We start from the raw sequence: 24643 nt of genomic DNA on the forward strand, positions 1-24643 counted from the left end.
GACTCAGCCCTGACCTGCACCTAGCCAATCTATAGCACATTGATTATGGAATTCATTGCTATGAGATGTGATGGCCATTCCCTTAGATAGCTTTAAAATGGGACAATGACTGGATAGTACCTCTAAATTCAGAAGCACCATGCCTGTGAATACCAGTGGCTAGGGAACCAAGCATCTGGTTGGCATTAGGAAACAGGATGGTGGACAAAATAAACCCTGGATGTGTTCTAGCAGGGCTCTCCTTTTGTTCATAGCTGAGAGATCATTTGAGAATGCTTTGATACTGCTCTGAGCAACTCGAAGGACGCATTGCACAAATAAGTTCATACTTATCTTTTTAATGCTTTTAGAAATGTGAGTCTTTGTACTGTTGGGTAGTAACATATATTGGTTACATGATGCTAATATGTTACTCATGTGTGACAATTTATCATCCTCTCAGAATTGTTTTCCTACTGCTAAAATCCCCCCCCCATTTTAGTATTCATTTTCAGAATACTTCAATGGGTTTGTTAGCATTAAGCAACATTGAAAAATAAAGATAATTGCAAACAACAGATTAATCAAGCAGAAAATTTTATAAACATGGATTTCAGAATTGAACATAATAAAAGGCTTAAAATGCCAGTAAAATTATAATATTTATTACTTTGGAAAGCACCAAAATCTCAATTATAAAAACAAATATAAAGTGATTATATGCAATTCATTTTCATACATAAAATATTTAACTAAAAGTTTTGCAATTTTGTTAAATGGGGAGGTGTTATGCTTTTATAGATGCATGAATACGTTGCTCATGTTTTAAAACAATACTAACTAGACATAACTAGTTCTATGATGTGACAAATATGAAGGGCTCTTATATTCTCTGTGCTTTCCAAAATATCTTCCTTCTCACAAGTTTTGGTTCAGTATCACTGTAGTCCAGTAAGTCTCTGTTGTTTCTTATACTGATTCATTGCAGAGGGACTGATTGTTAAACTCCTCTCAAAATTGTAGCTCTGGGAGAGGAATAGAGATCTCCTAACAACTCTTAGCCCCCTTAACAAGCTGCTGCTCCCAGTATTCTTTGGGGAAAGCCGTGTCAGTTTAAAGGGGTATCATAGCACTTTAAATATATGGTGTGAATGTGGTCTACATGTGAAAACTGTATACCAGGTCAAGAAGACACAAGGGCCTCTTTAGTATATCATGTTCCACAGTCTGAATGCTTAAAATAGGATATGGAGTTGTTTCATAGGTACAATAAACCATGATTTCCAAAACTCCAGTGTTAACAAACATCTAAGTTGGTGCAAAAACCACCACCAAGGTCACTTAGACAGCTGGTTATCTGATTGTCTGCTATCTATAATTAATCAAGTTTATATACCACCCATCATCCAAAGATCACAGGGCAGTTCACAGCATAAAAAGCCAAAATGAGAACACAAAATACACAGGAAAACAAAACCAAACCAATACCCCCCCCTGACAAATTTAAAAGACCATAGAATGTTAATCAGCACATTTCAGAGAATATTTTTCACCTGGCACCTAAAGACAGATAATGAAAGTGCAAGTGAGTCTCCCTGGAGAAAGCTTTCCACAAATGGGGAGCCACCACAGAAAAGGCTTGCTCTTGTGTTCCCACTCTCAGGGCCTTTTGTGGAGGAAACACATGAAGAAGGGCCTCCATTGATGATTGCAAGGTTTGGATAGGTTCATATGGAGAAGGGGGTCCTTGAGGTATTGCAGTCCTGAGCCATTTAAGGCTTTATAGGCCAAAACCTGTGCTTCAGATTGGGCCCAGAAACCAATTGGCAGCCAGTGCCATTGAGCCACAATCAGTGTAATATGTCCAGCACACCCACTGCTACACCTGCCGATGTAAAGGAAAAGTAGAGCTGTGTGCCATCATATTGCTGACAATGTACTCCAAAATTCTGGATAAGCCAACTCAGCAGTTCCATGTAAATGTTAAGCATTGTATGTGATAAAACTGAACCCCAAGGAAACTCATATTGAAGAGCCCTCCCCAAGCACCGGCCTCTGGAAATGGCCATCCAAATAGGACCAGAACCACTGCAAAGCTGTGCCACCCATCCTTAACTCGGGCAGCTGCTCCAGAAGGATACCATGGCTGATGGCATTGAAAGCCACAGAGAGATCGAGTAGAATGAACAGGGACATATTTCTCCTGTCTCTCTCTTGACAGAGGCTATCATACAGGGTGATCAAAGCAGTTTCTGGGCCAAAATCGGACCTAAACCTCAGTTGCAATGGATCCAGAAAACAGTTTCCTCCAAGTGCGCATAGATCAGGTCTTTGATCATTCACTTAAGAACCTTGTCCAAGAAGGGGAGATTAACAATTCAGCAGTAGTTATTTTGAAGAGTTCCTGTTCAGGGCCACAGGTGCTCTTTGCTGCACACAGGAAGAAGTACTTTTACATAGTCTCTGTTGAAATGAAAGGGTGACTTTGTAGGTTTGGAACTCTGCACAGTGGTACTTCCCTGCCATAAGAAGCCAGTGGGTTGAAAAGGAGGAGGCTGCAAGTAAGACCAAGGGGCACAGAAGTGTTCATAGCCGTATTTATTATAGATTGAAGTGCTTTTAAAAATTTATAATGATGGTGTCCTAAAAGCATCTGCTTAAGATGTGGGATACTTTTTAAAGTTTGATATCAATTCCATATGTTCTTATAACATGCTGTGTTCGTGCTGCACTTGTCTAAACATGTTGATTAAAAGCAAAATCATAGTTTTGGTTATTGGGTTTGACATCATTGGAATGATAAGGATTATGACTAAGCAGCAGTGCCTGAAGCAAAAGTTTAAATGAATTCTAAACATACATGGTGGTGTGTATATATATTTAAAGTGCATGTTTCAGACTGGGGCATCTTACACATAGCAGCTGAAGATGAACACAATCAAAGGTATTAAATACAGACAATCTCTCTCTTAGTGGTTAATAGTACTTATATTAAAATATCCGTCTATTCCTATAGGCATGGAACCCGTTGTGCTGGAGAAGTAGCAGCTAGTGCAAACAACTCACACTGCATAGTTGGAATTGCATATAATGCCAGAATTGGAGGTAAGTGTAACTGTTGTCTATGATTAATGTAAAAACCTAAGAGCAGAATCATAAGCAGGCTTGCTCAGAAATAAGCCAGACGAGGGAGAGAAAACACTCTAAAGCTAGACACAGTGCAGCCAATCGATGGGATAAGGCTGCTGCCTCAGGCAGTGGAAGCCCTCAAGGCGGCACCCCACCTGCCCCACCAATTTTGGGTGAGATTTAGTGGTGTGTGAAAAGACTCACCTGGAATCAGTGCCGATGCTGTCAGTGGAGGTGGTGGAGAGGGCGGTGCAGGCAGCAGTGGCAGGGCAGCACTTCCTGTTTCATCTCAAGTGGTGAAATGGGACGTGACGTCCCTGGCTAGACATGAGATTTGTTCAAGGTGTATTTTGGATGGGGGGGCCATGAGGCAGGGTCAAGCACCCACCTCAGGCAGCGGAAGTGCGAGAGGTGGCGCTGTGCCAGCTCCACTGCTTCTACTGTCAGTGCGGGGTGTGTTCCGACATGTGGCGTTGCTGCTCATTTCCCTGCCCCCAGATGGAGAAGCCAAGCGGCAAAGCTTTGAGGAGTGCCCCAGATCCTGCCAAGTTCAGCAGGAGCCAAGGCATTCCTTTGCCCCATGTTGCCACTCCACTCTCCCCCCAGGCAGAGGGTGGGGAGAGAAACCGAGCGGCAAAGTTTTGAGGAGCCCTCCGGCTCCCACCACGTTCGATGAGAGGTGGGGTGCAGTGGCAGTGGTGGCCATGGTGGGGGCACAGGTGGCCAAATGGGATGGGCTATGCTTGGTCAGGGGCACTGTTTCTAGAAGCACATCTCAAATGCAAAACCTATGATAATGTTGTTATAATATATGTTGTTATAATATATCATTATATGCTACCAACTATTGTTGGAAATTAGTTCTTTGGCTAGATGGATTGTTGACATGGCCCAGTGAGGCAGTTTCCGCTAGTACATGGGTTTGATCCACACATACTAAACCGACCTATCTATGGCTTAGCACGAATGAGCATATGTCCAGTTTCCCTGAATGGAGGATGGAGCTACTCCGCCTTTGATCTTGCTGCTGCTGCCATACCATCCACTCATGGCTAAATAATGGTTTGGCTTAGCATTACGTACATGAGAACTGGATTCATGTTTGCCTGTGCTGTTTTTTACAGCCCTAGTCCATCCAAATGTTTTAACAGCTAGATTGTTGCTTTGTTGCTGTTTCTGAAGTTACAGTGGAATTTAAATTATTTGTTATTTGCTAGGCTGAATCTCAGTTAGAGGACAATTCCTGAGTTATGGTGAACAAATTTAGATAGTCTATCCAGATAGTTACAAGGGGGTTGGACTCGATGGCCCTTGTGGTCTCTTCCAACTCTATGATTCTATGATTTCTGTTTCTTAAGTCTAAAAGTCAATGTTATGGGACATGCCTGGCTGCCATTAGAAATAGTGATCCTGTTTCTCCTCCTATAATTCCCAAGGATACAACATTGTGTTGCAAGTTGTTATCACACCCCATGCTTCCTCAGTTTCATAAGCAACAGTCAATGAAGTGAAACAGGAGCATGGAATCGCATCTTCATGAGTTTTTTATGTTACAAGGGAATAGGATATACAGACTTGTTCTTTTTTGTAGTAGCTGCACATCCTCTGTAATTTATAGTACCAGCCTACCGTTCTTGGCTTAAAGTCAGTAATTTTAAGTGAAATTCTTTATTTCAACATTTTCAGGTGTTTTTTCCCCCCTTTCATTATTTGGCTCAATAATGCCACTTTAATCTTAGTATTTCAGCTAATACTGAAGGAAGAAAATAGCATTGTTGTTACCTAGCTAAGTTCTACATTGAGTAGACCCATTGAAATTAATAGACCTACGTTACTCAAATCTGTAAATTTCAGTAGGTATGACAAATGTTGAATACAACCCATTTTATGAATAACAATAATCTGTTAAAACCTGTGAACAAACTTGTGCTTGATGTTGCCAGAACCAGATTTCACTGTCTCAAGCTTAACTGGCTGATAGACAATTAAGATTTTCCTGTTACCAGAAACCCAAAATGTTTTGAAGAATGGTCTGTTATTGGATGTTGGAGATTGTCCGTCAGGGTATAACTATTTGAAATATTCAGTGAAGAATCTTTTAGCACCTTAAAAAATAGTAATTAATAAAATATTTTCAGAGGCTACAGTTATTTTATTTACTCTGTTTATATAACAGCCCATAACTGGAGATCTCCAGGAAGCTCACAAAGGAGAGAGAGAAAATGTACAGCGCAATAACACTATAACATATTAATTCAAAACACAATATAAAACTTAAAGTAAGAGGCTTATGTGTTATTTAAAAGGCCCAAGTGAACAGAAAAGTCTTCACCTTGTGCTGAAAAGACCAACAGGATTGTGCCAGGCAATCCAGTTAAATAATGCCAGCATCGTTTTCCTGGATCTCCACTTAAAGCTTTTCTAGGCTGAATGCTTGGAAGGAACTTTTCCTGGGTCCTTGGCTGCCGCTGCCAGACCAGACAGTGCAGACCAATGGTGTGACTCAGCAGCCGGCAGCTTCCTATATTCATAACTTGCTTGCTCTGATTATTTACATCCTTAAGATAAAAGTAAAAGGATTGCGACCTGAATTAATGTTTGTTCTTTTTCATAAAGTAAATTTCACAGTGAGATCAGTATTTGGACAAGTGTGACCTCGCAAAGCATGAGCAGTTTTGTTTCGAATCAATTAGAAAAGGGGGGGGGGACTTTTTCAATAGAACAGCCAGGCTTGGGTTAAGAACTGAATAAACACTCAAGTTAATTCATAGCAAAGATGGGAACAAAGCTGTTCTGTTTTATAATTAAAAGATGCTAATTTGGTTTATAAATAGAAACATTTGTAACTTGCAGGTTGTCAAGACATGGCATGCTGTCTGGTTTAAGTTGAATCTCTGCTCTGGCAGAATAATAGAAACTGCATTTTAGAAAACAATATTGAGAGTCCTCAGCTCATATTAGATCCAAATACGATGCCACTCTTTGAATGAAGGCACGTTTTATATAAGCAATGAATTGGATTCATGTATGGTTCTCCAAGCCTCCCCGTCTGCTTCTCTATGTAAACAATCTCCTGGCAGTGTGCAGTATCTCCAGTGTCAAATGCCATCCTCCACCTGCCTGCTAAGTTCCTAGGCCAGGGTTTTGCTCTGTGTCCCATCACTGTCCAAAGCCTTTGGACTGTGTTGCTCCAGGAGCCATCCCTAGCTCCCACCCTGCCTGCCTGCTTTTAGGTGTCAGGGCTGTTTAGGCAAGCATATGAGCCAGATAATGGCTGGGTGGTCTGGCACTTCTGTTCTTCGGCTGATGCTTTAGCTTACGCCTTTGATATAGTGATTACTCTTATGTGATTTATTGTATTGTATTTTAAGTATTGTGAGCAGTCTTACATCCCCTTTATAGATAAAAAAGCAAGGGATATATTTAGTAAATAAATAAATGCCTCAAAGATAAAGAAACTGGAATTCTGTGGGTATATATAAATGTGGAGGAGGTGCCCATTTCTGAAGTGTATGCTAAATTGCAGCAATACAGAGAGGTCTGTTCTTGAATTATTGGTTGCTGTTACTTTATCCTTGGTTACTGATTAGTTTTGCTATGGAGTGAAGACATTACACAGAGTGTAATGAAGAGGCTGCGAAGAGCCATGTGTTTGTTAATAAACATGGAATGCCTCTCCTGATGTGAATCTGCAACTGAGACTCTTCTCCACATCCCTTTTTGGAGGGAGGCATAAAAGAAGAAATAGGTGGTTAAATATGTGGTTAGTTGGTTGGAAACCTTTTGTGTAGCAAGTGACTAACAAGTTTAATAAATAGTTGTAGAAATAATAAATAAGGTCAAGAAACCATATGGTAAAAAACTTTCCCACATAGTAAATATATATATCTAACACTATTCTAAACTGGCAATCCCAGGGTGGCGTACAATAATAACAACACAATGTAATACAATACCAGCAAAACATACCACACCATAGGCCACTTCTTTTCTGAACACACTTCATCAGGTGACATCACTCAAATAAAGGCCTCAGTGGAATTCACCTTATATCTATCTATGCGTCAAGAATGAATCAAGCTAAGAAAGAATCAAGCTCAGTTAGGCATAGTTAGGCTTGAACATAGCGGGACTTACTTCTGAGTAAACACGGATAGGGTCTGTGAACAATAGACACAGGTACATGAAAGGAAACAGACAGCAAACAGAACAAACATCCTCACACTTGCATACACACAAGGCTGGTGTCAGGAGTTGTCATTGTGGGGCAGCCCCCTAGCCTTGGGCTGCTTGGAAGGATTGGTTCCACCCTTCCTGCCTTCTTTCCCCTGTGCTGTGCCATGCCACCAACAGTGTCGCCTATACTACAGCCAGCTGCTGGTGATATTAACTCGCCTGCCCAAGCAGGCGAGTGAACAGTAATGTCTGTCCATAGATGGAGGGTAAGGAAGCAAGTGGTAGCTGCTGCTCCAGTCCTAGTGAGCGGCAATGGCAGCTAAGTGCTGTTCACTTGCTTTCTCCCTTCCTCTGGGTGGCATCTGTCATCATCACCCACCTGCCTAGGGTGTGGAGGGAGAGTGGCAGTAGCAAACAATGGTGTCGTGGGCACTGCTTGCCCTCTGTCCGGTGGAGGAAGAGGGGGAAACACCAGCACCACCTTGGTGACAGTGAGGCAGGCCATGGGGAGACATTGCAGAGAGACCTCCCCCCCCCCAATATATATATATATATATTGTAAATTTTTATTGTTATAGAATTTTTCATATTTTGATATTAAGCACATTTGCTTTAGAATGTTGTTGTTAGTTGCTTTGGGCTTCGTTTTGCAAGGAAAGCAGGGCACCAATATGAAATGAAAGAGAGAGGAGAGAGAAATAGAAAATCTGGACTTAGCCCTATGTACACATACATAAGATTCATGTACATAAGAGGAAACAAAACCTCACACCATGAAGTGGAACTCAATGGGCCTGCTTCTCACTGCCACTACTATTCCTGCTTCTTTCACCACCAATGGTCTTTGTGCCAAGGCCTGAGTATGCCCTCCTGAGATTGAGAATATACCATTTCTGTCACCATCAAGAGAGCTTTTCCAGGTTCTGCCACAGAGAAATAATTCCACACTACCTGGTTTAGCTCTCCAAGTGGGATTTGAATGGCAGTGGGGTGAAATGGTGGAGGTAACAGTAGTTACCTAGAGGGAAGTGCTGTAGACTCTGCCAGCAACAGGAGATCTCCTTCCATATCAGCAGGGAGATTTCAGCAGAAGGCATTCTAGTGATCCAGGACTCAGGTAAACAGCAGCTCTCCCCTTCCCTTGAACAGTCTCTTTAGCAAGCAGCTCAAAGGAACTTAGGGGCACCGTATGCTGGCTTCCTCACCCCACTTATCCTTCCTTTCAGATGGATGATTGGCATGTTCATCGTGAACTGAGGCCAATTAAAAATGTATTATAATTTGTTTCCACACCATTACTTTCTGGAAAAACCCTTTTTTATTTTATTTTTTTAATGTGTTTTGTTTGAAAATGGCCATTTAAAAAACATTAAATAGATTGGATCCTGTGAAAACAAGTAATCCAAAGACTTCATTTGAGCATAAAAATGCTCAAATGCTATTTATCTTTGGTTTATTTTGTTTATTAATAAAATAAAAAAACACATTGTCAAGCAGAACATGAAATACGAACAATAGCAAAGCTTTTTGGCCCAAAGTATGTTTGAGTCAGTTAAAAACACCAACCATTTTCCCCCCACCAATGTGCTTCAATATGTCCATTGTCATACAATTTGCCATTTTTCTTTTCAAGGAGTACGGATGCTAGATGGTGATGTTACAGACATGGTAGAAGCAAAATCACTTAGCCTCAATCCCCAGCACATACACATCTACAGTGCTAGCTGGGGTCCTGATGATGATGGGAAGACAGTTGATGGACCTGCTTCTTTAACGCGCCAGGCCTTTGAGAATGGCGTCAGAACGGTATGTTTGTACACACACATCCTCTATTTGTGCATTTGGAAAAGAAGAAAAATATAGTAATATAGTAAGATAATGAAAAATAGATAATGTGGTACATTTTATGGTACCAGGTTTTGCTGAAACCAGGGGTAGGAGGAATCCATTGGTTCTGTTCCATAATTTTCCTGAACTAATTACTGAAAAATCCAGACATTATGAAGTACAAATGAATTGCACACTGATAACATAGTCAGCATTCCAGAAACTAGAGGCCTCTGAGCATGCCCAGGCAGCTTGGCATCATAGGAAATGAGAGTGACCTTGTTCAATATAATCCAGTGTTGGGAGAAGTTCCTGCAATTAAAAATATTTGGCAGCTTGCTTGTCAGAGATTGGGTCCTCCATGTTCCTCTGGCAGAATCATTTTGGAGGAAAGAAGGTCTGATGTCTCTTGTTCAAGCCACACTGCAAGCCTGAGTGTATCTCAGCACATTTCCTTTCATTCTGAAAGACGCAGCATGCACGGTAGCATGCTAGCCAAACAGCAGGCTCTCACTCCGTGGCCTCCTTTGTCCTACCTGCTAAGGACTACAGTCTCCATAGATTTCTAGAGAAACACTTAATTTCTAATCTCAATTTCAGAATCTTCCATAGCTACCTTCACAAATAGTATTCATTAAGGGGTTATCTTACTGTGACTGGCTGCATGGTTGCCCATGTCCTAGCGTTAGGCATGTGTCCCGAACATCCGAACATTGGCATGAACATTTGAAGGGAAGCTTTACATGAGTAGCTGCTTGTATAAAGGCTTCCTCATGACTGGGACTCTGTAATCAAATTCTGATAGTGTTGAAGGCTACATGCAAGCAGTCACTCACACATAGGCCCCCTTCCCATAGACATCTGTGCCAATATGTGGCTATCCCTGGGGTAGAGCAGGGGCATACTAGATGCCAGGGTCAGTGGCACAGCCCTGCTCCTCAGTAATTCTATGATGACCTTCATGTGCGTAGTACTTGAAAGGGCTTACATGTGGGACATGAAGGATAGAAGTAAAAACAAATGGATATAAAATCTCAGATAAAACCGGAAGGGTTGGAGGCTCCCTTTCATTGTAGTGTTTCAAAACAATAATGCTCTCTATTCATACATTTGCAAACTCAAATGAATGGAGTAACCAAGATTGGAAGTGATTAACTTGCTGAATTTCAACATCATGATTATATTTTAAAGCCACAGAGATTGCAAGCTCCCTTTGTTGCAGCAATCTGAAATCATTGTATCTTCTGTTCAAAAGAGCAGAAAGCAAGTTAAGTTAAGTTTTTAAATTTTGAGAATCCTGTGGGGTTTTTTTGGGGGGGGACCAATCCTATGCTTTTTGAAATCTGCATTTCAGGCAAAGATTCAACAGGTACCATTTTCCTTCATGACTCTACAGCAAATGGAATTGTTACTGTGGAAGTTCATTATTTAAGCCACTGGTGGTGAACTTTATATATACTGTATTTATAATTTTTTAATGGATTTTACAATTTAACATTCAACACATTTATCATATAAAAGAAATGTGGTGGGAACTTTTGGCCCTCAAGATGTTAGAAGACTCCAACTCCAGTCAACCACAGCCAACATTGCCAGTATACAGGGATGTTAGAATATTTAGTCCAACAACATCTGGAGGTTTCCAGTTCCACATAACTCACCCAGCCAAACATAATCTATAATGCTAAAGTACATATCCCAACACATATTTATTGAGGCCTTTGCTATTCCTGTTGAAACCAGCGGGCTGATGCACAACTAACTCTGCATGGTCTTGGAATGCAAGTCTCTTAAAGATCTTTTCAATTCATTTTCTGGCCAAGTAAGCACTTCTCTTTTTGTTCCTTCTAGCTTAAACTGACTAATTCAACTCCCTTTTCACTGTATCTTTGGGAAAACATGCCATATGAATTGGGCTTCATGTTCCTTTAAATTCTGCCAGTTGGATTATAGTACTTGGATTTTAAAAGGAGCCAGGAGTAGTGTTTTCTAAAAATATTATTTTTTTATAATTTATTTGTATATTAAAAAATTAAACTCATACAGTAAAGGTAAAGGGTCCCCTAACCATTAGGTCCAGTTGTGACTGACTCTGGGGTTGCAGCGCTCATCTTGCTTTATTGGCCGAGGGAGCCGTTGTACAGCTTCTGGGTCATGTGGTCAGCAGGACTAAGCCGCTTTCGGTGAACCAGAGCAGCGCACGGAAACGCCATTTACCTTCCCGCTATTTATCTACTTGCACTTTGACGTGCTTTTGAATTGCTAGGTTGGCAGGAGCAGGGACCGAGGAACGGGATCTCACCCTGTCGCAGGGATTCGAACCACCAACCTTCTGATCAGCAAAAACTAGGCTCTGTGGTTTAACCCACAGCGCCACCCGTGTCAAAAAAACTTGTACAGTATTGACACACTACATGAATACTCAGAAGCAAGCCAAACTGAGTTCAATAGCTCCCAGGTAAATGTGTATAAGTGGGTTTGCGGTTTAGACTGCAATTCTGGGCACATTTACCCCTTACGCAGGACTGCACTATAAATTCAGATTTTAAACTTATCTCCATTTCCATACTCATCAATTGATCAACTGCTTTTCCCCCTCTTAATTTAAAACAAAGATAAAACAACTACATACAAACAGAGAATCATCTATGAATACTTCATAGAGCTTTGTCAAAGTGTGTATGCTAAAATCATTACAAATCTTAACAAACACCAAATGATACATAATAACCTCCATCACTTGAACTATTGTCCACAACTAAAAAGATATGTATTGTATTTATTTCACAGATGTATATTCCACCTACCTTCCATTATGAAATTCATTGTGTCGTCCATTAGGTCCTTAGGGAGTCTCCCTTTCAGGCTCTGACTCAGACACAGACCTTCTCAGCTTCAGCCCTTTTACTGCTCTTTCCATCCTGAACTTTAGAAATCTTTCCAGAAATGATGCAATTTGGATGAAGCATTAATGCATGGATATATTAATGCATCCATTGTTTTATTATTCATTCATTGTTACTTCAATGCTTATTCTTTATGTATAGCAGATCTGAGAAGGAACCACCACATTTCCTTCCAGATCTTGCACTTGGGCTGGTGCAAGACCTGGTGCTGCCACCCCCACCATTCATGACTAGAAATTTCTCACCACCACTATTAGGAGGCAGGAGAGCCCTTGATTCACAGTACATTGCTGTCTAATCCCAGTATCCTCAATGGGTGTCCAGCAAGACCTTCCCTGGTGCTCTTGAGAGGAGCTGAGCCCACTGAAACAAAAATTGTGTGCCTTGAGGCTTTTTTGATTTGATGGTGTTTTGGGAAAGACCCCAAGGGAAATAGTGGGTTGTTTTTTTTTTAAAAAAAATTGCTTTTATGTTCTTCCTTTTCCATGTCCCGTGGCTACCAATTTGTGCCTAATAGCCACAATGTTGTTTTTGTGAGAGTACTCTCTAGTGTGGAATGCCATCACTTCTTCTGTTGTTGCTGCCCATGGCAGCCAGTTTGTGCTGGCGCCCACAATGCTTTTATCAAGATACAAGTACTGGTCTAAACTTTTACACCTATTTTTTTTAAAAAATCTCCATTGGACATGGTCAGTTATGTACTAACTGACCTATTGCCAGCCGCAGAGCTAAGTCAATGTTTTCTGCAACAGAAGCCTTGCAACAGAATTCTGTTGTTTGTATCATCTGTACGTTTAAACAGGACCCAATAAATTATGATGACAGCTCAAGTCAGTAGATTTTCTGTGCCCAAGGGACATGGTTCTTGTCTTTCAAAGGAGCTCTATTTCCTTTTATTTACATTTTCCTTGCCTTGAGGTTTTCATAAAGAAAAGTAGGAAGTAAACTTTAATTAGCTGTTTGCATTCGCAGAAGCGGTAGCATACCTTATAAAGAGAAAATAGCCAGGAAACTGCAGTGCCAGGGAGTTTGAACATGGAAGACTCCATGTTTTTACTCTGTGAGCAAAAAGTACTTTGTTGTCAAAGGTAAAGTTGTAAAGCATCCAGGAAAAAACCCCAGTTCTGGTTGGTTCTGTGAAGAAACATATATTAAAAGCTCCTATGCAACTGTGGCTATAGAATACTACCCAACTTTTTCAGGTCAATAACTGGGCTGCGTGTCTTCCATGCTGCATTCCTGGGCGAGTCACGTTATCCATGCCATGATCTCACCCTGAAAAAGCACTTTTTGTGATATTGCAGCACTCACAATGGCCACCATGAATTTTTAAAAAAATTCATACATGGCTAGCTTGTTAGAAGAAGAAGAGAAGAGTTTGGATTTGATATCCCGCCTTTCACTCCCTTTAAGGAGTCTCAAAGCGGCTAACATTCTCCGTTCCCTTCCTCCCCCACAACAAACACTCTGTGGGGTGAGTGGGGCTGAGAGACTTCAAAGAAGTGTGACTGGCCCAAGGTCACCCAGCAGCTGCATGTGGAGGAGCGGAGACGCGAACCTGGTTCCCCAGATTAGGAGACTACCGCTCTTAACCACTACACCACACTGGCTCTCCTCCTTCCTTCCTATTCCCTTTGTGTGCCCAGGTGGAGACCCCCCAAACCCAGGCGACACCCAGGTGGAATAATGGCTCGTGACAACGTGTTATGGGATAAAAATTGGCCACAACTTTATTAAACTTTCAGATGTAGGAAGACCTTGGCTTAGGCATTGGGTGTTTATCCCTCCCAGTCCCCAGCTGGGGATCTGGGACACATCAGGGTTAACCAATCTGTCTGGGGATTGGGCTGGCTCTGGAAGATGTATGTTGAAGCAGAGCCCCCCCCCCCCCATTTCACCACAACACAGGGAAGTGCACTGACAACCTTTCAGCATATGGCCAGTGACTCCCCTCAACACAACCCCTTTAACGGGGAACCCTGGGATCGCTGCTGCAGGGGGGGCGTGTGCCACTGCTTCACACACACCCCACACCCCATTTAGGGAAAGTAGACTAAAGGATTCCACCCAAGGCCTATAACCGCCACCGCCAAAGTTGTGACGTTTTGCTATGGGGAAGGCGAAACCTGCCAATGCAGGGAAATACCTTCCCAGTCCTTCAATAGCAACCATCGTAAGACCATAGCAGCGCCTGCATACCTGTAAAGAAGAAGTTCACCTGCAATAAAAGGCCTAAACGAAGGGAGGTAGGAGACTGAGAGCTCCCATGTAGGCTCCACCCCCTTTTATGCTTAAAGAGCGGACCCAACCCTTACTTGGCCCTCTCCCCTGGCTACACCTCCCCAATCGCAATTGGTTCTTTGAACTGAGGTTTGGCAGGAACCTCAAGCTTTGCGACTTGGGGGAGCAGTCCAGGAGTACTCTGCCAGGAGTCACGTAGGATCAGGGGTGCTGCGCGCAGGCACACAAAGAGCACTCTTTGTTTGATGTGGAGAGCGGTCCTTTCCTTTTATGCTTTCTATTGCTTTTCATTTATCTGTAAAACTGCTCTGGAAGCTCAGGCCTGGGGCCAAATGTGGCCAACCCTCTCAGGATTCTCGGCCAGCTCTGTATCTTCTCCAGGGCCCACCCCACAAAGGCCCTGCTCTACACCCTCCACAAGTCCTTTGCCTGGCCAGAATGTTTCCTTGCACTGGGATAACATCTCTTGCTTGAGTGCATAGCCATGCAAAGCATTGGTGGGGAACCTGTGGGCCTCTAAATGTCACAGGACTACATCTCCCATCAGCCTTGACCCTTGGCCTGGCTGGGGCTGACAGGAGCTGAAGCTGCAGTATAGCTCAGTCAGTACAGTAGGAGACTCTTTGATCCCAGGGTTGTGGGTTCAAGCCCTACCTTGGGTGAAAGATTCCTGCGTTGCAGAGGGGTTGGACTAGATGACCCTCGGGACCCCTTCCAACTCTACAGTTCTATGATTCTATTAATCCTGTATTGAAGATATAAGTAAGATCCAGAATATACAAAAATAGGTATGATAAAAATTATTACGAGTTAGGGGGGAACACCAGCTTGTCCCCAAAGACCAGAACATATCCAGTATAAAAGAGAGCTGATACTTCTCCAAATGTCCAGTGTGCAGCGTCTAAGAAAGGTCAGAGTAAACAAACGGAACTCTTTCAGGACCCAAGGCAGTTCACAGCATAAATTAAACAGATACCACTGAAAACATGCAATAAATATAAATATAAATATAAATATTGAAAACCAGTTTGATAAGTAACCCTATTAAAAACAGCATTAAAGACCTTAAAACCATTTACATGGATAGCTCAGTTGGTTAGAGTATGGTGCTGATAACACAAAGGTTGCATGTTCGACTCCCATATGGGACAGCTGCAGATTCCTGCACTGAAATGCTTTTGATTCACTGGCTGCATTTGAAGTCCTGGTACTTGTGGGAGTGTTAATTCTTTCCAGCAAACTTGTGAGTAACTATTATCTTAACTGCTTTTGTTGTGCTGCATTGTTAATAGGGCTCTGAGCTATTTATAATGTTCATAGTGGATAAACTTCTGTATGCTTTATGTATTTGTGGAAAATATTCCCCAATATACATGTTTTTTAAAACCATTGCTATGGAAAAAACCTCACAGAGGACTGAGGATCCTTTTGCAAATGCTGACAGTGATGCGTGATATCACAACAACAGAGCTCTGAATCACATATCCTTGTTTAGGGGTGCCCACCTAGACATGGTGGGAACAAACAGATTTCTTTTCATATGTCTGCACTGTCTGCATACAAAGAAGGGAGCAGAGTTGAAGGTGCATGTAGAAGGGGGGTACTGAATCTCCCCCTCCCTCCCCTTATCTCCCCCCCCCCCCCCCGCATCTGCTGCTCTGGCCTCCTTAATCTGTTGTTTCTTCATTGCACTTATATACCACCTTTCCTGCAAGGGAAATATTGACACAAAATATTATCTGATGGAGCCTAGGCTTCCCTATTTTTCCTACCCTTGGTGGGTGTGAGGTTGTTCCAAAGCTTCTCTCAGGCTGTTTGTGTTCCATAAAAGAGCTGATGGTTCTGTGCTCCTTAGCCTGGGCTCACTGACTTCTCTGATTTCACCTACATTTCTCTTCTCCAGTAACAGAGGCAGAGCTAGGAAACGGGGAAGCAGAAACTCCCCTCTCACCGACCTTCCCTTCCGCTCTAGGAATTGGCAGCTGTATTGCAGCTGTTAACACTTGTGGAACCTCCAAGCAGAGAGCAAGGAGAGGCACTTGGCTTGTGGGGCGAGGAGATGGCACTTAGGCTGCACCCAGCTGTTGCTTTTCCTCTTCAGGTTGCACGCAAATTAGCAATTCTGGTGGGCAATCAGTCCTAACCCTATCACAATTATGCAGGTGGGTGTGTTGATTTTAAATGGGACCATGGCCTGCAGAGTGTGGCCTTCGCTGAAATTGTCTCAGAGCTGGAAATCAGTTCAGAGAGTCAAAGTACATCTTACAGTGGACCACTATTAATTCATGGATACTGTTTTACCTAGCATTGTTTTAGAAACATTATGTTATTTTGACATTGCATTTACAGAAACTATAGCCAAAGCCAAAACGTCAGGTTTTTAGAAAATTAAAGCTATTTTTGTGGAATAGGTTTTTAAATTATTTAGCTAGCCAAATGATAATGCTGTACAAGCTGCATACTTAGCAGGGCTAGCTAGATCTGCATACTCATGAAGTACTGCACAATTCTAGCATAGCATATCACTCTTAATGTAATGGAGAATGGGAGGACAGGCTCTGAAACCTAAATCAGACACCTTGGCTTTTTGCCTGGGTCGGCACAGTGGCCTCCTTCTTGTTCCCAATACACCATTCTCTTACGTGAGCTGGATGAGAGCCAAAATGTTTGATGGACATTAATGATCAGATGTTGTGCTGCTGAGTCTCTTGTGAGAACTCTGCTTGGTGCCTCCCCTCTCATCATCACTGGCCCCTTTCATCTCTCTCGCTTCACCAACTTTGGCATTGGAGTGTGTGTTCAAAGTGTTGATAGGAACAGAAGGCGCTCTTACAATCACAAAACAACTGTCAATCTTCTGAAGGCGGAGGAAGGATTTTTAATTATTCAGAAATAAGTTGTTTTTTTAATAGAAACAAGAGTCCAAAGCATCATTCTAAAGGGTAACAATTGTATTTTATGAATTCTAACTGCTCAGTAGGCTGTGGTCCTAAGCACTGGATGTTATGGACATTTTCCAACTAAGTGTACTTAGTCCTGCTTCCAAAGTAAATTGTATGTTGTTGTTTTTAGTGTTGGCATTGGTTGCCTTCCATGAAATAAGCTTCCTTTATTTCCCCATGAAACCTATAGGCATGGGATTTGCAAGAATAAAATATTGTGCATTTTTCTAAACCCTTTCATTGGGCCGTCTTAAGGATGACCAAAGAATGTTCGGCGAACTATTACAATACTGTGTTTCCCTCTATATTGTTTTCTATACAGAAGTAATAATACCCACCCACCTTATTTTTGTCACTTCACATATTCTGCACAGCTGAATTGTTGTTGTTTCTTTTGTCCCCCTTCCATTTTCTGTACCTTTTACAGTCTCAAATCACTGTGTGATATCACAGGAGGCAGCTTTTTAATTACTTCTATTGCCTGCTCATCTTGTCATTGGCATATTATGGAGAGACACAAACAGTGGAGAAAAAGTAAATGAATCAGCCACTCTGTCCATTTCTATACTGCTCTCATGTCCAATTACTCTATGTTCAAGATACAGGTTCTCTAAAATTTCAGTTCACTGTCTTAGAAGCTTTTGATAAATGACGTTAAATGAGTTAATATAAAACTGAAGTACAGTGGTGCCCCGCAAGACGAATGCCTCGCAAGATGAAAAACTCGCTAGACAAAAGGGTTTTCCATTTTTCGAGGTGCTTCGCAAGACGAATTTCCCTATGGGCTTGCTTCGCAAGACGAAAACGTCTTGCGAGTTTGATTCCTTTTTCTTAAAGCCGTTAATACCCGGGGAATCCGCGCTCCACAAGACGAAAAAATTGCAAGACGAAGCAACTCGCGGAACGAATTAATTTCGTCTTGCGAGGCACCACTGTAAGTGTATTCTGGAATCCCCGCTTACATGTGGGGTCTGTTCCTGGCTGCCACAGGTGTCAGCCCCTTCCATTCCACCCCGTTCTGCCCTGCCTCCTTTTGGTGCTGAAAAAGTGCACATGTGCACAGTTGAGCACAATTTGAACACACACAATTGGGAGTTGTGTGTATACAAGCACATTCTTGAAGAGATAAATATGGTTTTTATATATGGGTATGCACACATTTGAGCATTTATGCATTTATTATTATTTCTTTATTGCTTTTCTCTAAAAAGCTCAGGATGGCATACAATGGTTTCCCCCCTTACACAACAACCCTGTGAGGTAGGTTTGCCCAAGAGGCAGTCACTGGCTCAGTATCACCCAGTGATCTTCATGGCCAAATGGGGATTTTAACCCTGGTTTCCTAGGTCCTAGTCTGACATTCTAAATACTGCAGCACAGTGGCTTCTGACTGGGGCATGCATCAGTTGATTCCATCACAGAAGAATTCACAGAATGTACTGTAGTGTTCAAAATGATTAAGGTACAGTGGTACCTCGGTTTAAGAACAGTCCAGTTTAAGAACGATTCAGTTTACGAACTCTGCAAAACCAGAAATAGTGTCCCATTTTGAGAACTTTACCTTGGTCTAAGATAATTATTCAGTGGGTCTGCTCTGTGACTTAAGCAAATTATCACCCTTAAAAAAATCTTTATCACAATCTACGTTGAAGATATTTACCGGTAATACAACCAAATGTGAATATAAGGTTGTTTTCAAGATCTCAGAGCATCTAGTGACAGAAATGTTCAGAAATTCTTCTCTCTTGGGGAGGAAAGCTAGGCTACTACTAATACTAACAGCTTGAACTGTTAGCCAGAGTGAAAATACACAATATGTGGTTATGTTGCTGACTTTATTGTGTTTGGGAAAGTAAAATGTCTTGCATTCCACAGGTTCCAGTTTCAGATTCCAGCCAGCAGCAGCTTTTGTTTTCTTATGTTTTCACTGTTAAATACTAATTATAGTTCTTTGGGGAATAGCTTGAAGCTGTTCTGGCTGTTATTCTAAAGTAAAGCAAAATTCTGAGTTACTACATAGCCTGTTATGATACTTCAGCATATTCATGCCAATTTATGCATTTAAAATCCATCCTCTACAACAGTCTAGAATAAAAATGCTCCTTAAAATCCTGGACAATATTTTTGTTTTTTAACTTGGCACCTTTCTTTTCTCCTCTATTAAAAGCAAGAAAATAGCAACTGATTCAGATACATTCATACCATTTATTTTAAATAAAATTTATGAAGCTTGCAAAAGCTTGTCTTCTGTGACTATAGATACCAGCCAATAAATAGCTGTGGCAACACAATTTACTATGAACCAGAAACCATTAAGCTGACTTTGTGCAGGAATAGAGACTGGGGAGACAAGGAAAAACCTAATGTACATTCTGGGCTCTATACAACATATGAGTGTCTTACGATCCTCTTTACCCTTCAGTTTCACCAATAGGTTCTTGTTGGTTGTATCAGGGTTCTTAGCATTTGAAAATTGTGGCGGAAACAGGATATAAACTGCTTAACTAGCAAAACTCATTACCAGTATTTATGGAAGGAACCAAAAAGTGGTATAATCCCCAGCCAATTAGGCCAGAAGAAAAATTATCTCTGAACTCTGCAGAGCTGAATAATACCAAATACAACAAGAAACACTCTATATCCAAACAAGAAACACTCTATATCCAAGAGATTATATTTTGGGATTTGACATGGCAAGATGTGCTTCCAGATTTGCCTGTAGATAACAGTTCATTCCCTCCAAACTTGCATTCAAGGCCAGTGGGAAATTAGCACCAGTCAATCATGGAAAATGTCTCACTGTGTTAATAGCCTGTTGATGGAAGAAAAATGTAGCTTAGAGTTATACGGTGTTGACTTTAAGTATTTGGTTTTCATCACATCACCTAAAATAAAATTAATAAACTCTTGCCTAAATCAGCACCATCACATTTCTCTGACTGACAGGTATGCTGAATGTGAACTGAAGTTAGTTAATGAGTCTTTCTTTACTCCCCCCCCCCCTTCCCTTCTTTCTTTAGTCAGTTCAACAGTGACCAAATTGGCTGGGAGAAAGAAAACTAAATCTTAAATGGTAGGAAATATACAGGAAGACAGAATCAGTGACCTGGAGAGATTAGAACAGAAGAAGCTGTGGGCAACAGCAGGCAATTTGGTACTAATAATTTTGTAATCCAAAAAGAGGAAATAAACCACACAGATAGCAAAGACAATAGAATCCAAACCTTTGGGTTTTTTAAAGGTTATATTTCATATCTTTAATTTTTAAATGATACATTTGTGGAGAGAAATTATAGATGGTAATTAGTATGAGATCAGAATGTAGGAAGTGGTCTTTCTTTAGAAATAGCAAAGATTTTTAATCGTTCCTTGAAAGAGATCAGTGAGTTGAAAAACAGATCATAGCAGAGAGCTGTGAATTAAAATAATTTCACATTCACATGGAAGATACAAATGCTCAGATTTGAATGATGAATTGGGAATAGTATGTGTTTTCTATAGTGCTAATTGAATTGCAATGCTTAATTGTGTACTGTACCTCATACACAGAAACCTCAGTCCAGCTAAAGTTAGTTGAAACTAGCTTATTCCATTGGTTTCCATGGGATTTAAATGGAAAAAATTGTATACAGTCAGAGTAAGTAGCCAAAGCATATCATAATACTTCCTTCCTTCACTAAACCTTTATTAGGCATTGCAAATATAAGCCATCATAAAACATCCATATATAAAGTTTTAAGATATATACAAATAAACAACCATGAAAAATATGTAATAACAAGGATTTTCATAGGAGTTTCTTCCTGCTAAATAGTGCCATTTACTTAAATTACTTACCTGGATGAAAAATCTAAACTTACCAGGGAAAAGAACAAATAGGTTTTTCCAAAGGCTGTTCTATCTTAGACCATTGTCTTTTTTTTTTTTTTAATGATATTTATTGAAGTTTCAAATAATACAAAAAAGAAAAAAGAAAACAAAAAGAAAAACAGTCAACCTTAACAATCCTTTTTTTCCAATAATTTCTTTTCTGCGACTTCCCCTCACCTCCCCTTCTTGTATTCCTTATCCAGATATTTATTCAACAAGTTCTTGTTCTTAAATTTTTAACCCTAATTTGTTATTATGTCTAATTCAATTTATATATCAAATTTTAACTTGTATACATTAATCATTATGCTTAAAGACTTTTTCTAAGGCCGACCCTACTTCCCTTGCACGAATTCCCCGTTTTTACACTAATAGCAATACAAAAAAAGAAACAATAGAAAGAATCAAAAACATACTTGTGCACCCTTCGGATTTCCAGATCCCACCCTCCCCTTTCCGGTTTCAATCCCCAAACCATTGTCCATTTGTCCTTATGCTGTCAGCCTGGATTCCTCACATCAAAAGCCCTTAAATCTCTCTCAGTTCCTTTCTGCCGGTTTTTTTGAAAGTCCTCTGTAATAACCACCGAGTCTCGGAAGGGCTCTATCCCAAAAATGTCCATGTTCCATCCGGCCGGGCCTCCAGATTTAAAGGTGGAGCTCAAAACTTGTTTCTTAATCTTTATAGGTCCAAATGTCCCAAATTCTTCAGCTCTCCACAAAGGGAGAACTTTCCATTCTTCCTTCTTCAGTTCAAACCAAATTTTCATCATCCAGTCCTCTTTTTCTTTTATATCCTTCTTGACAGGCCTCCGGTTCCCTTTTGCCTTCTGCAACATGTCAGCCCCTCCTTCCTGATGCTCCTGTTCAGCAAATATCTCTTTCTGCACTTTTTCTTGTTCAGCTGCCTGGGCTGTAGACAAAACATGGCTCTGCTGTACCAATTTTCTCACGAGAAAAGCAACCTCTTCCAGATCAGCTAGTATTTTTCGACCTATTTCCATTCTTGTAGTCTCCCTGAATCCCCTCTAGAGGGATTCTGGTTATTATGTATTCCTTACACTTCCAGTCCAAAAGTCCAGTTAGCTTGTTTCAATTCTTCTTTATTTTCAACAATTTCTCACTATATTGTAACAAATATAGCCAGCAAAGGCATCAGTAACAAAGTTCTCTACTTTCCCCCACTTTGACAGCTAATTTGACAGCTGTCAAAGTCTTCTATGTCTCCTCAGCAGGCTCCTCTCACGGATCGCTCCCGGGTCTCGGGGGGGGGGCACTTTAGCTCTCAAAGTTAGCTCTTATCCTCCAGCACAGTTACTTATACTGTCAATTCGTGCAATTAATAGTTTAATCCATTTAAAAAGGAGATATTCTCTCGACCTTAAATATATAGTCCTTGCTTCAGATTGTTTACAAGACTGGGGAGACGGACTTCCTCTTTGGTCTTCCCCGGTCGTGCCAAATTCAATTTTTTTTTTCTTTTATAAGTCCAATTTCCGTATTACTCACGGGTTGTTGCTTTTAGTCCAAATGTTCATAGGAAAAAGTCAGCGCTCTCGGTCGAACGGCATGTGGCTTCACTCGTCAGGGGAAGCAGAGGACTCACAGCACCACGCCGCTCCCGTCCCCCGCTCCGCAGCCTTTAAAAAGGCTCTGTCGCGGGTCAGGGGGGGCACAAAACGGTGCCCGCCGAGTCACCAGGTCCACGGGCTTCCGCGCCCGTGGTTTTTGAGGGTCCCCGCATCGCCGGCGCGGCAGGACCCGACCCCTGTCGAGCAGATTCCCTCCGGAGCTCGGAGGGAATCCGCCATTCGGCTGTGGCGCCAACCCGGAAGTCCCCCTTAGACCATTGTCTCATACTTACACATTTGGTTGAAAAATATAGACTTCAAAACAAGTCCAAGATTTATTCAGTTTTCACAGATTTTCATGGTGCCTTTGAATCAGTTGATTATGTGATATTGTCGAAGAAGCTTGTAGAGTTAGGAAGCAATCAACGCTTGCTGATCTTAATACAGAATTTATATCCCTTTAACATCTGCCAGATCAAACACAGTGCCAAAGGTCACCTCAATTCCGACATTCCTAATACGAAAGATGTAAAACAAGTGTGTATTCTTGCCCCTTTTCTTTTTAATTTATTTTTATCAGATCTTCCAGAGCACGTTCAAAAAATAGAATCACATGCCCCCAATATCAATCAAATCCCTGTCCCACTGTTACTGTATGCAAATGATATGGCCTTATTATCACTGACGACAATAGCTCTGAAATGACTTCTATTCTCCCTGGTTTCCTATTGTGAAACCAATAAACTCTCAATAAATTATGAGAAGACAAAAATTCTGGTCTTCTCTAATTCTTGGAAATTTGAGAAATGGAAAATAAGAGGACAAGAAATCCAGCAAGTAAAGATGCACAGATATCTTGGAATTTTATGCTCTCAGAGATAATAAAGGTACACTTCAAATCCTATATGAATGATCAATAGCAATTAAGATGTAAATTAGATTTTAAACCAGAAATATTTGTTCCATTCTGTCTGGGCCAGTTCAGGTGCTTAAAAGTAGGCAGTCTCCCACCATTTGCTCAGCTCTCCCCCAGGCCAGTTATTCTGGGGGAAAGAGAGTGGGCTGCAGTGGTAATCAAGCTATATATTGGTTTCAGGGAATATTCTATCCTGACCCCACGTATGTGGGAGGAACCCATTTAACTCAGTAGGACTTGTTTATGGGGAGAAAGGTATAGGATTGTGCTGTAAGGGATACTTACATGCTTACTAAATTGCATTAACTACCCTTTCCCTACTTATTTCAAATAGGGCCGAAACAGCTTGGGTTCCATTTATGTCTGGGCTTCTGGAAATGGTGGAAGGAGTAAGGACCATTGTTCCTGTGATGGCTACACCAATAGCATCTACACAATCTCCATCAGCAGCACAGCTGAAAGTGGGCGGAAACCTTGGTATCTGGAAGAATGTGCATCTACACTTGCCACAACTTACAGCAGCGGAGAATCCTATGACAGGAAAATAGTATGTAATATTTTCAACACTATCAAAGCATGTTTTTAACTCATCTTGTGGGAAAGGATGCTTTATCTGCTTTATGCAGATGAATATATTTTTTGAGCTAGAAAATTTTGCTCAGAACACCAGGCACATTCAAAGGAGTAGAAAATCTGCTTATATTTCTCAACCACTTTGTGCAAGCAAAAACTGGTTTGCACAAAAGTCAAATAAACAAAAACACCTGATCATCATCCTGTTGAAGGAAAAAATCCTGTTCAGTTCTTTTACTATTTTTCCATCATCCTTAAAAATTTGTCCCAACATTTTCTCCTTTTCAGTCTCTTGCTACTTACTAATAAGGAGTTAAGATCAGCTGTTTTTCAAAATATTGTCTATCATTTCTTCTAGTAATCTGGGATATTAACCATCTCTCCTGGAAATTTTGCTGTTTTCAAATGATTAATTTAAAGACAAATTCTGAGGTAATTCATCATTCCAGTAATATTTCTATTCATATCTACTTTTTTATGTATCTGTGTGTGGCTTACTTCCTTCGTCTCATTG

The 24643-nt window shown here is 41.1% G+C and overlaps 1 protein-coding gene across 2 annotated transcripts in view; it reads left to right on the top strand.

The window, feature by feature from the left end:
• LOC309352473 (proprotein convertase subtilisin/kexin type 5-like) overlaps positions 1 to 24643 on the top strand; it is a 169413-nt gene that overhangs the window by 91400 nt on the left and 53370 nt on the right. For both annotated transcript variants that reach the window (XM_081880950.1, XM_081880951.1), the window contains exons 6-8: positions 2996 to 3084; positions 8918 to 9090; positions 23891 to 24103. In XM_081880950.1, coding sequence (XP_081737076.1) covers positions 2996 to 3084; positions 8918 to 9090; positions 23891 to 24103 — 475 coding nt within the window. The remainder of the gene's footprint in view (positions 1 to 2995; positions 3085 to 8917; positions 9091 to 23890; positions 24104 to 24643) is intronic.

The sequence above is a fragment of the Podarcis erhardii genome, assembly GCF_964252035.2.
Source record: "Podarcis erhardii genome assembly, chromosome: 11".
Lineage (NCBI taxonomy): Eukaryota > Metazoa > Chordata > Lepidosauria > Squamata > Lacertidae > Podarcis > Podarcis erhardii.